Raw genomic sequence first — 13,011 nt, forward strand, 5'->3', positions numbered from 1 at the left:
CTGTGCTGGGAATAGACTGAGCAGTCGCAGGGCAGAAGCAGTAAGGTCAGTTGGGCTATTACAGTGATTCCCTCGAGATAGCAGCGCTTTGAGAGGTGGAGAGAAGCTGCCGATTCTGGATCTATTTTTGAACGTAGTTCCCATAGCATATGCTGACAGACTAGACCAGCAGAGTCAAAGAGTGGTTCAAAGTGACATTTTTGGTCTGGGCAACTCGAAGAACGGAGTTTCCATTTATCGGATGAAGACTGCAGAAGAAGGTTTTGGTGGAAGATCATTAGCTCATTTTTGGACATACTAAGTTCGAGATGCCTCTAAGAGATCCAAGTGGAATCCTCAAGGATGCTGTCTTCTATATGGACTGGACATATAATGTTTAACATAGAACAAAGGTGGAACATTTTGAAAGGAGAAAAAGCACTTGTAGATAGTTCATTATTTTTCCACGTTCTTTACAGGTCATCCTATAGATCAATTATTTTTTCATATTTCTGTAGTAGCATAGATAACAATTTTGCATTTTTTTAACGTAAATTCTATTATAAACGTCTCTGCACTCTGCTGTATGGGAAAAACAACCACGTTTAAAGGCTGCATCTTTCTGGTAGCGTGCCAAAACCCTGATTAGCTCTGAAAAGTGACTGCACTTCCTCTTCCTAGTCGGCAGAGGGCATCCTGGCAGCGGAGGGTGCTGCTCGGCTCTGAGAACCGGAAGCTTCTCCCTCTCTCTTTTTTTCTCCCCGCCCTCTCATCATTCGCACGTGAAGTTCTCTTCCGGCACTGATTGCCGGCGTGCCTGTGAACGCCTGTACTAGTGGTGCTGGTTGCCGGGCAGAGCCGGAGCTGCGGGAACTTCGCGTCTGTTCTGCGCTAGCCATGAGGCTGCTGGGAACCGCCGCCGCCGCCGCCGCCGCTGCCGCCGCGGCTGTGGAGAGCCGGCCGCTCCCGCGGGTCCCCGCCGCCCTGTGCTGGCAATGGAAGCAGGTAGTGGAGTCCGGCAGGGCGACACCGCACCACGGACTGTCCCCGGGACCTTGCGGTGTGTCCGGAGCCAGGGAGGAAGTGACACTCCTACCCACCCTGGCACCTACTTACTGACAGCTCCGAATGTGAGCTGTCGACCTCAGCGCTGAAAAGCCCCTTGGTATCTGCACAGCTGCTGGTTATTAATGAGCAGCGTCTCGGTGCGCTGGGAGGTTCGGCGGCCTCCGATTTACGGTTAAGCCTCTTATTTTTGGTATAACTTAGAGAGGAGAGGTGATTGGAGTGAAGGTCGAGACAACCTTCACTCGAGAAAAATTAGTGTGTCCAGGGCTTCTGACTCGTTATGCCGTGCTCTTTTCATTACAGAGTGTCGTTGGCCTGACTGATCCCTCTTTCAGCTGACCCTGGGTTGTTTGATTTGGAGCCCGACCCTCCCAGTACCTTTCTTTGGTTCTGTGTCTGCCTTTTGTGCGGGGCGCGGGGAGCGCAGAGTGGACTAGGATTAGGTAGGAGTTGAGCCTTTCCTGTCATGCAAACCTCCTTTGCTTTGCTCGCTGATATCCGTGGGATTTAATCAACCAAGTGCCGATCACCCAGATTCCATTTTACCCAGGTTTTCCAAGTTCTTCCCTTTTCCCAGAAGTGGCTGCAGTGCATTTTGGATGGGCAAAGTCCTATATAGAGAGATTTATATGGTGTCTTGTTTCCATAAATGCAGGATTCCCCATCACCACCAGAGTAAAATAAAGTTGTTGTTGTTGTTTTAATGTTACTAATTGTTTGGGGGTGGAAAGGAATTGGAGACCTTTTGTGGGCTGCCTTGAAGCTATTGGCACCACTGCATAGAGCATATAAGTCCTCAAACGTCCTTGCTAGCTGTGAACTACAGTAAGGAGGAAGGGGAAAAAAAGTAAAATTTAGAGTAAAAACTATATTTACTTCTAAAGTAGTTGTTGGGAGCAGTTTTTCTGATTTTATCAGCCCCAGTGTATATTTTCAAACTTGTGCCATCCGGTAAAAGTATCTGTTCCCTTTTATTTATTTAATTAATTAATTTGAATATATCTTTTCTGACTTATTTATTTATTTTTAAGAGTATGTCTTTTCTGTTCTCTCTTGCAGCCTCTTCTTTGGTTACAGGAGTTTCAGGTTGAGACATTCCTTCTTTTGTCTTTTCAGACAATCATATATGACGTTTTGTGTCCATTGAGATTTCTTGGAGGAAAGATGTCCACTAAACCCTTCCTAATTGTCCACTGTTTTCTCATGAAAAGTGCATTGAATTGAGCTCTCTTATTTTTTCAGGCTAATTGGAAGATTTGCCGATGGTGTTCATCAGGGGTGATACCTAACGAAAAGATACGAAATATTGGAATCTCAGCTCACATTGATTCTGGGAAAACTACATTAACAGAACGAGTGCTTTACTACACTGGCAGAATTGCAAAAATGCATGAGGTATGTGGTTCATGGTTGATGCCATTAGTTTGACCCTGGTTTTAATTGTTTTATAAGGATTTAAGAAACTTTACAAACCTGAAAGATTAAAAGAATGGTAGCAGTGGATCTTTAATCAGAGTCACAAAATGGATAGATCAGGTTGGCTTGAAATGTTGCTCTGAGGAATCTTTCTAGAGACCATCACTGTGGGTATACTGAGTAGGCTGTTTTTTAAGAATGTTAAGTCAGTATGATGTACCCTTAAGCAGCCATTAAAATAATGTTTACATACTTTTAAATGTTATGGAGAGATGTTTATAATGTTAAGTGGAAAAAGGGTTTAAAATGAGTTTAATAGTTTAAAAATACATATGTCAGGAAAGAATTATTTTAGAAAATCTTGAAACTCTCCTGAAGACATTACATATTATTGAGTAATTCAACTCTCCGCTTAAAAATGTTACTTCAGATGAAGATCATCTCATTAAATCACAGACTTTAAAAGCTGAATTCTTCCCACCCAGACCTCAAAGTCCACAAGAAACACAGCAGGGAAAAATCTCTTCTCTGCATATCTGCTCACAGACTAACACAGGGCTGGTGGGCAGGAACAGTGCAGAGGGAGCAAGGATGGCTCTAAGACCAGGTAATGCTCAGTGGTAGCAGCTGCTAAAAGTGGCAATGAAAAAAGGGTTAGGGTTAATAGAGGGCAAAACCTGTAATCAATTTTCTACTCCATGAGATGATATGGTTTGACAATTAGGTTTCTCTGAAAATTGCATCAGTTAACTATCTGTGTTCTGGTTCCATCTGTGAAGATTTCTTTCCTTCTTGGAAGGCAGGGACAGAGAAATCTGAATTGCTGTGCTTGTGTTTAGGTAAAAGGTAAAGATGGAGTTGGTGCTGTCATGGATTCCATGGAACTAGAAAGACAAAGAGGAATCACTATTCAGTCAGCGGCCACCTATACCATGTGGAAAGATGTCAATATCAACATTATAGATACTCCTGGTGAGCTAAGTTCTTGGTTTTATGGCAGCTTGTTTTGGCAGTGGCATATTTAGTTCTTTACCGTGATCTAGCTCATTTTTGAGTATAAAATAATACTCAAAAGTGTGACTGTGAATTCCCTATTAGAGAAATCTGACTTGGGACCTAGAATACTTCATCTTTAAGTGGTTTCTTTGAAAAATAGTGCAAAGAAATTGTGAATAGGAATGTTCTTGCCTTTTACATGTTGCAGCTGATTCCAAAGATGCCCATGCCCTAGTATCTTTTGAAGTGATTTTGTTGAGCCCCTGAACCTTATGGTAAGTGAACAGTATTGGTGGTTTAAGGAGTTCATATTTTATTTAGAAGACATACGTAATGATCAGAGATAGAAGAACTTTTACTTGTACATGTTGTCAAAATTCATACTGCTTTTTAAGACCCCGACACAGTTCTCTGTCTCATTTAGGGCACGTGGACTTCACAATAGAAGTTGAAAGAGCCCTGAGGGTGCTGGATGGCGCCATCCTTGTTCTGTGCGCCGTTGGAGGGGTGCAGTGCCAGACCATGACTGTTAATCGTCAGATGAAGCGCTACAGTGTTCCATTTCTAACTTTCATTAACAAACTCGACCGAATGGGCTCCAACCCAGCCCGGGCCCTGCAGCAAATGAGGTACTGAACCTTAGAACAGAGCGTGGGTGATGATCCGGATAGCAAGCCTCACATCCAGAAGGACAGTTAACTCAGTGTCATTAAGCTTTATCCCCTTAAATTTTTTTTCCTTTTTAAAATTCATCTATGTGTATGACTTACAGTAAATGGAACACTAAGGTCCGTAGTTTGGTTTGTGATGTGATTTCATCAACTACTTTCTCTGTAAAATGGAAGAAATATGACTTAAATTTTAGGGAGATTGAAGGTGAATTCAGAAAACCATCTGGCAATTTGTAGTGTTTTGCTCTAATTAGAGACGTTATAATCTAGGGTAGATTCTAAAAGTACTGTGCATTTATTTAGACAAAGCTAGAGGATTATCTTCAATTTTAACCTTCATTTGAGGAATTTTAATTAATGACTTAAATTAGTACGCTATATTCTCTTGCTTTTATTTGTTAACATATTTGTTAAGACAACAGCAATACTTCCTTTCTGAATCAGACATAACCCAGTGGTATTGATATGATTTTACATTTTGCACAATACTACGTGTTTCACACAGCCTTTGAAAAGAGTCGGAGTTTCACTTTTCACCTTTTGTAGATCTGTAAATGTAGCGGTAGAGTTCCTACCCAAGTTTCACATGGCAGAGCTGATGGATGTAGGCAGTAAGGTTTGTGGTAGTGGAGAGACTAAGAGTGATGTGTCTGATGACAAAAGATACCGTGTTGAGGAACTTTAACTGACAGTATTGCTGTGTGCTCTCTGATGGAAGTGATGTTTTTGAGAACATGAGAGTGAAATATTTCTTTATTGGGCATTAGTAATACTTCCTTGGGATAACGAAACGTTTTCACTTTTTTTTTCTAATTATATTTTACTTGTGGTTGGCAATAGATGGTCTCTTTGCACCAAGTCTTTTCCTGAATTCCAGGCAGATTCTCTTTCAGCATTTATTTGACTACTTTGGTTCTTTCTTTGCACCACTCCCTCTTACCTGTTACCTCATTCTGTAGCTCCCATTAAACAGATCTTGAAACTTCTGAATCTGGCCTCTGTGTCTTAACTTTTCTACCATACTTTCTGTCTCCTAATTTTTTCACTGGGTTATGAGAGAATTTTTGAGGTCAGTCCTCCAACTCACTAATCTGGTATTCATCTGCATCCCTTCTGTTATTTAGCCTGTTTTTTGTTCTTTTTAATCCCAGCAGTTATGTAGTTAATTTCTATAAACTTTCCCTTTTATTGTGACATCTTTATTAATAGAGGTAATTCCTTTTTAGATCTTTACATTTTATTTTCTTCTAGTAACTTTCTCCTTGGAGGTTAGTACCATTTCTTGAGCTCCCACCTCTCTTGCAAGCTATTGATTTCCTTCAGATATTTGGTGGTTCTTAGTTATCTATCCATAGTTATAGATGGGTACCTAGAATCTAGAGCATAGTTAGCTAGAGCATATTTCTACTTGAGTGTAAATCCCTGCCAGTGAGTGTGATTTCTCTTCGGTGGTTGTGCCTGATTGAGGGTACAGGCCGATGATGAGTGTCTGACTTTAATACCCACTCTAAGGGTTTTCCCCCTAAGGAACTTCCTTTTCAGATAGCTATACTCAGCTTCACTAGAGTCAGCTGATCCAAGAATGAGATGTGGGTACAATTATCCCACTATGCTTTAATTTCCTGGCCAACCACTCAATGACCTGTTTTTCCCTCTTCTGTTTCTGATCCAGGGTATTCTGGGGATCTGATGGGAAAATACGTATCTTACAGTTCTTTTTGTTGCCCGAATAGGGTTGAGGCTTCCTGAGCACAGTGAGTTTGGCTGTCAGTCTGTTCCCAAATGCTTTTGTATCCTCCGCTCTGACCTGCTGATCACTTCCACAGATCTGCCATTGATTTCTTTTTATATTTGTTTTGTCATTTCAAAGGGATTTGGGGAGAAAAAAAGGGGTAAACATGTATTTTTATTTTTCAGGTCTAAACTAAGTCATAATGCAGCATTTGTGCAATTACCCATTGGTTTGGAGGGTGATTTTAAAGGTATTATAGATCTTATTGAGGAACGAGCCATCTATTTTGATGGAGACTTTGGGTAAGTGTTAAAAATATACTATTCTATTAAAATCTTATATTTTAAAAAGTATCAAAGAGAAGGAAAAGGATGAGTGCTTTAAATATAAACTTCTTTTTGAAATGTGGCTGGAAGAATATCCTCTAAGATGATTTTGTTTTAATGCTTTTAATCCTAGTTACTTCCCATTTTGCTTAGTATTCATTCCAAGGGAGAGTATGTTACTCTTTGGATGATATATTTATATCGCATTATGATATACACGGTGTGGTGAAAGGAGACCTTCAGCTTGGGCTAATGATGTAATATCTCTTTTTCTACTTGTTCATGCATTCATCCATGTATTCTTTCATTCTGTAGACTTTTCTGGAACAGCTACTATGTTCTGGGTATTATTATAAAAACTGGGAAGAAAATAGGGATCATAAATATTTCCTCTACCTACTTCATGGGATTACAAAAATAAAAAGATTAATATATAAAAGAAGTTAAAACTTGTATACATGTGGTTTAGGCAATACAAAAAGCAAATTGGTAACTTTTGAAATGGTTTTGGTCTGTCAACCAACTTTTGAAGAGACCTTTGCACACAAAGCATTGTAACTGCGCAGTGGTTATCAAACCATGGCATTCAGAAAAGTCACCTAGAGAGCTTATTAAAACACAAATCTCTGGATTCACCTTCAGAGATTCTAATTCAGTAGCTGTAGGGTGGGGCTGGAGTTTGCATTTCTGCAAAGCTCCCAAGTGGTGCTGATGTTTCAGGTCTGCAGACCACAGTTTGAATGGCACTATTCTAGACAATTTGGGGAGTCATAAATGAACCTGTGTTCTGAAGCGTGGGCCCAGTAGCCTGGCAGTTCTCTCCGAAGGTCCTTTATTAGGGGTTTCCTTTTCCTGCTATGGAACTGAGATTGCTGGTCTGGCAGGTGGGTGAAAGGCATTGTGATCAGTTAACTATATAGAATTTATCCTTATCGACCGTCTTGTAGGTAGGGAAAAAGATCAAGCCTATTCAGTGGACAAGGCATTTCTCACTCTTACTTTTTGTTTGACAACTAAGTAATGACAACAAAGTTTCTCTCTCACTCCTTAGAATGTAAGGGACAAGGATTTTTATCAGGTTTATTTGCTGCTGTGTACCCAGCCCTAGAACTGTCTGGTACAAAATAGAGACTCAAAAAAGATTTTTAAGTAAATGAATAAATCTGCTTCCTCAGAATTACCAGGGCACACGTTTCTGCCTACTGAAGCAGAGGCTTTTAAACATTGTTGTACATCAGAACCACGGGCCTCTCACTGTTGTGGCCTCTCCAGTTGCGGAGCACAGGCTCTGGACACGCAGGCTCAGTGGCCATGGCTCACGGGCCCAGCCACTCCGCGGCATGCGGGATCTTCCCGGACCGGGTCACGAACCCATGTCCCCTGCATCGGCAGGCGGACTCTCAACCACTGCGCCACCAGGGAAGCCCAGGTGGAACTTCTTAACATACCTGCCCCCTTTCCCAGCCCTAGACCACTGGGTATGTACATTTTGAAAGGAAGATTCTGACGTGAAAGACTAAGAAGGAGGGAGCTTGCCAGAATGGAAGAAATTAAGTTCTGAAGGCTGTGAAGAGCATTCTTTAGGACAATAAGAATTATTTTCTGACTACTTGCAATTATTTGCAATTGGCTTCTTTTCCCTTTTTTTTCCCCAGGAATGTGTTTTCTGAAAAGCTTGTTATTTTTCGACGTTAGATTCCATTTTTAAAGAAATCCTTTTAAAATGTTAAGACTCATGTTTCTAAGTATCAAGTATATCCATTTCTCTGTTTTGTATTTTATTTGTGACTCTTACCTGTCTGGCCCCTAGAGGGACAGAGAACTGAGGTCAAGGTTGAAGAGTCTGTCATAATTAGTAACCTTTTTTTTTAAAACTACAGAATGGAGTGTTCTGTGTTAAAAATTGCTATTAATGAAAAGGAATAGTCAAGTCTCTAATCCTGCTTGTCAGAGACTGTGATATTCTTCTTTTTTTTAAAGATTATGAAAACTACTGATACATGGAGTTTTTAATAAATTTATTTTATTTATTTATTTTTGGCTACATTGGGTCTTTGTTGCTGCACGTGGGCTTTCTCTAGTTGTGGCGAGTGGGGGCTACTCTTCCTTGCGGTGCGCAGGCTTCTCATTGTGGTGGCTTCTCTTGTTGTGGAGCACGGGCTCTAGGCGTGCAGGCTTCGGTAGTTGTGGCTTGTGGGCTCTAGAGCGCAGGCTCAGTAGTTGTGGCTCATGGGCTTAGTTGCTCTGCGGCATGTGGGATCTTCCCGGACCAGGGCTCGAACCCGTGTCCCCTGTTTTGGCAGGCAGATTCTTAACCACGGCACCACCAGGGAAGTCCTGACTGTGATATTCTGATTAATTTGGTTAATAGAATTTTCAAGTACAGTTGACCATTGAACAATGTGGGGGTTAGAGGTGCTGATCCCCCCGTGCAGTTGAAAATCCAAGTATAACTTTTGACTTCCCCAAAACTTAACTACTAATAGCCTACTGTTGACTGGAAGCCTTACCTATAACACAGTTGATTGACACATATTTTGTATGTTACATGTTGTATTCTTAAAATAAAGTAAGCTAGAGAAAAGAAAATGTTAAAGAAAATCGTAAGGAGGAGAAAATACATTTATAGTATTGTACTGTATTTATCAATATGGAAAGTAATACATCAGTAAAATCTTATATGAGTCAAAGCACTGTAGATGTTATATGTATTACTAACACTAGATATCAAAAATGAAAAGATAAAATATGAAAAGAAATTCATATTTATATACAGGTATAACAATTCATACATTGATAAGGAAGAAGCAGCACTATATTGCTTTATGGTAGCCTAGTGTAATTGATGTAATGCAGTGGCCTAGTCTGTATGCTAATGAATGAGTCGTTATAGAATTTTTTATGGCATATCATATAATCATATTCATAATACAGTATTGGAAGCATTGTGACTTTTAAAAAAAATTACTTGTGATGATACACAGTGTCTTTAATTATGTGAGAAAGGCATACTGTATGGTGATATAATTCTTTGAAAGCAAAGTTATAAAACAGTAAGAAAACTAACACATTAATTTCATATTAAATATCACTTATCTTATTCCTATATAATGATAGGCTGTCCACTTCAATACAAGTTTTGTATACAATGTTATACACATATATTTTTTCATGTTTATTGAAAAAAATCCGTGTATAAGTGGACCTGTGCAGTTCAAACCTGTGTTGTTCAAAGGTCAACTGTACTCATGGGTTTTGGAGTCATTTTAGCTTTGAATCATGGCTCATCTGTTTACTAGTAGTACAACCTTGAGCAGTTTGCTTTGCTTGTTTAAAGTATTTTGCCCACTATTCTGAATTTTAAAGATTCACATTTTTCTTATTTGTGATTTTAACGCAAATATATCAGAGCTCTTATCTAAAAAAATATTTTGGCCATTAGTTTATCTTTTTCATTGGTGCTTAGATGTTTAATTGAATGTTCTTTTTTTAAATTAATCTTTATTGGAGTATAGTTGATTTACAATTTAACTGAATATTCTTAAAGTACCAAAATAAAACATTTCTACTTTTAGTCAGGTTGTTCGATATGGGGAAATTCCAGCAGAATTCAGGGCGGCGGCAGCTGACCACCGGCAGGAGCTGATTGAATGTGTTGCTAATTCAGATGAGCAACTTGGTGAGATGTTTCTGGAAGAAAAAATTCCTTCAATTTCTGATTTAAAGGCAAGTGCTCTCAAAATTAATCTTATATTAATAAGAAAAAAGAGGGCTTTTGGTTTTTTTTTTTTTGCAGGGAAGGGACATGGTGCTTTTATGCAGGGGTTTTATTAATGAAATCGGAGCAAAGTTGTTAACATAATTGGTTTCTTAAAAAAATATTTGACATGGCAAATTATTCTCTTTTTTTAAGTAGTGAGTTATGTAAAATGGGAAAGGAGTCATAGTTCTAGGAAAAAAGATACTTACACTGCCAACCTCTTGGACATAGTCTTATTAAGAAGAAAGACGATAAATTAGAAATGTACCCTGTTGTACTATTTGGAAGGCTGTATAGATTTTTTTACTTGATTGTTCAGCTCTTAAAAAATAAAGAGAAGATCCCTGCCTAAAACTGGTATTCAGTTTGTAAATAGACAGTTCTCCACAGAAGATAACAAATGGCCAATAAGCACATGAAAAGATGCTCAGCATCACTAATCATTAGGGAAAGCAAATCAAAACCGCAATGAGATACCACTCTACTTATTAGGATGACTATTATTTAAAAAACAAAATAAGTGTTGGTGAGGATATGGAGAAATTGGAACCCTTGTGCATTGCTGGGGAATGTAAAATGATGCATGTACTATGGAAAACAGTATGGTGATTTCTCAAAAATTAAACCTAGAACTGCCATATGATCCAGCGATTCCACTTCTGTGTACCCAAAAGAATTGAAAGCGGGGACTCAGATATTTGTACACCAGTGTTGATAGCAGCGTGATTCACAGTAGCCAAAAGTTGGAAACAACCCAATGTCCATCAATGGATGAATAAACAAAATTGGTATATTCGTACAATGGAGGGTATTTTTTGGCTTTAAAAAGGAATCAGATTCTTATACATGCTACAGTATGGGTGAGTCTTGAGGACATGACGTTAAGTGAAATAAGCCAGACGTAAAAGGACAAATATTGTATGATTCCACTTCTGTGAGGTACCCAGAATAGTCAAATTCCTAGAGACAGAAAGTAGAATAGTGGTTACCAGGGGCTGGCGGGGGGGGGGGAAGAATGGGAAGTTTAGTGGGTACAGAGTTTCAGTTTGGGATGGTGAAAAGTTCTGGAGGTGGATAGTGGTAACAGCAATGTGAATGTACTTGATGCCACTGAACTGTACACTTAAAAATTGTAAAGATAGTCAATTTTGTTATGTATATTTTATCATAAAAATAAAAATCATAAAAAGACTGATATTTATTTTGCCAAACCACTTGGTGCCCTTAGCAGAGATCAGACAAGTAATTATTGTGTGTAAGACATTGCACTCAGGGAGTTTATAGATCAAATGCACAAGGAAAGAACCCTGTTGAAGCTGAGATGCTTACTAATATATCTCATAGCTTGAGTTCTTTACCATTCACAAAGGCCTTATCACCTCAGCTCTCTGATGAGTAAGGAGCACCACGTAGGAAAGTATAGGTCTGGGCCTTAATTAAAGTCAAGCACCGTAACCCAGGAACCACAGTAGAGAGTTAGGTTTCGATCTGTGAAAGGGAATATGTCAGATTCTGTGATTCACTAGGAGTAAGGACTCAGCACATAATCACACTCATGGCTATGATTTATTACAGTGAAAGGATACAAAGCAAAATCAGCAAAGGGCAAAGGCACATGAGGTGAAGTCCAGAAGAAACCAGGCGTAAGCTCCCAGGCATCCAGTGCAGTCTTGCAGTGCTTGCCTGGTTCCTCTAGCGGAAAGTTGTGAGTGCACCTGTGAAATGACGTCTACCAGGGAAGCTCATTAGACACTCAGTGCCAAGGTTTTACTGGGGGCTGGTCACATAGACACCCGCTGCCTAGCATGTACCAAATTCCAGACTCCCAGAAGGAAAGTAGGTGTTTAGCACACATCACATTGTTTATACAACAGTATAGGCACAGTGAACCAGTCTTACCAGTTCTGGGAATGCTGGGAACCTCCCAGAAATCCAGATCCTCAGGCCTCAGCCAGGGGCCCAGCCTTGCAAGCAGGCCTTTATAAGGAGGACAGTTTTAGCCCTGCTATGTTTACTGTTTTCTGCCAGGATACATGGGTGTACTTTAGTTTCTGTGTTGTTTTTGGGTATATTGTTATTAGGGATAGTGGAAAGGCAACGGTTTTCAAGTGTGAATGTGATTCTTAATAAAAGTAAGGGAAATTTTCCGGAAAATAAAGCTTTTGTTAGGCTGGTATAGGGTTAGCTTTAATTTCTCCTTTTTTCTATTTATCAACCATGCTCATGTGTTTCTCTGTTCAATGGATGTAAAGTTAAGCATGGTAAGATTCATATGTTCCTACTGTTGCATATAGGGAGGGTTGGAAAGTTAAAGACCTGACCTTGTGGCCTAGGGTAGCCTAAGTGATTAGTGACCAAGCCATTTCTGGTCCCTAGCAACAGCAAAGGCAAGTGTTTTAAGATAGCTCCAAATAGTAATTGCTTTCTTACCATGCCTATTTTCTCCTTTTTATACTCCTTTTATTGTGCTCAGCTGTTATTCTACTTTTCATTGTGATGTTTAGAAATTGTGGTTATAAATGTTTTGCTTTAAGCTTTTTAGGATAACTAGTTTTCTGTTTTTCCTGAGGACTGAGAAGTAATTGTATGCAGCTGCATATTTCTGCAGTGGTGGGTTGTGGCCACAGCACAGCACTGCTGTTGGCCTCTTCCAGCTGCTAGAGCTAAAGGTCCACTGCTCCCTCTGAGGCCAGTAGCCAGTAAGGAATGAGGCTGGACACATGGACGGTGCTTGCACGAGGGGTTGGGACGTGACCAGGAGGTCGTTATTTTAGAGGCTTGTTAGTATCACGGCCCTTAATTTATGAGCAGTTTGTACTGTTTGGCTTCCTGTATGTATGTCCTTTAAAAAAAGAAAACAAATCAGTTAAATGTTTTTTTAATAGGTGATACTTTCATATCGTTTAAACTTTCATATCATTTAAACATTTAACAACTATACAAAGGTACACAGGAAAAAGTCTCCCACCTGGCTCCCATCTGCCCAGTTCTCTGCCCTGTCCCTAAAACAGGTTGCCGGTTAATAGTTTCTGGTGTATCTTTCCAGAGATATGTGTGTGTGTG

The 13,011-nt window shown here is 39.7% G+C and overlaps 1 protein-coding gene across 6 annotated transcripts in view; it reads left to right on the forward strand.

Annotated features, from left to right (window-relative positions):
- The first annotated feature begins 754 nt into the window (after positions 1 to 754).
- Positions 755 to 13,011, forward strand: part of GFM1 (G elongation factor mitochondrial 1) — a 62,101-nt gene continuing 49,844 nt past the window's right edge. For all 6 annotated transcript variants that reach the window (XM_049709734.1, XM_049709733.1, XM_049709732.1 and 3 more), the window contains exons 1-6: positions 755 to 984; positions 2,290 to 2,442; positions 3,303 to 3,435; positions 3,884 to 4,088; positions 6,048 to 6,164; positions 9,764 to 9,914. In XM_049709734.1, coding sequence (XP_049565691.1) covers positions 877 to 984; positions 2,290 to 2,442; positions 3,303 to 3,435; positions 3,884 to 4,088; positions 6,048 to 6,164; positions 9,764 to 9,914 — 867 coding nt within the window. In that variant the 5' untranslated portion in view covers positions 755 to 876. The remainder of the gene's footprint in view (positions 985 to 2,289; positions 2,443 to 3,302; positions 3,436 to 3,883; positions 4,089 to 6,047; positions 6,165 to 9,763; positions 9,915 to 13,011) is intronic.

Source organism: Orcinus orca, chromosome 5, assembly GCF_937001465.1.
Source record: "Orcinus orca chromosome 5, mOrcOrc1.1, whole genome shotgun sequence".
Classification (NCBI taxonomy): Eukaryota; Metazoa; Chordata; class Mammalia; order Artiodactyla; family Delphinidae; genus Orcinus; species Orcinus orca.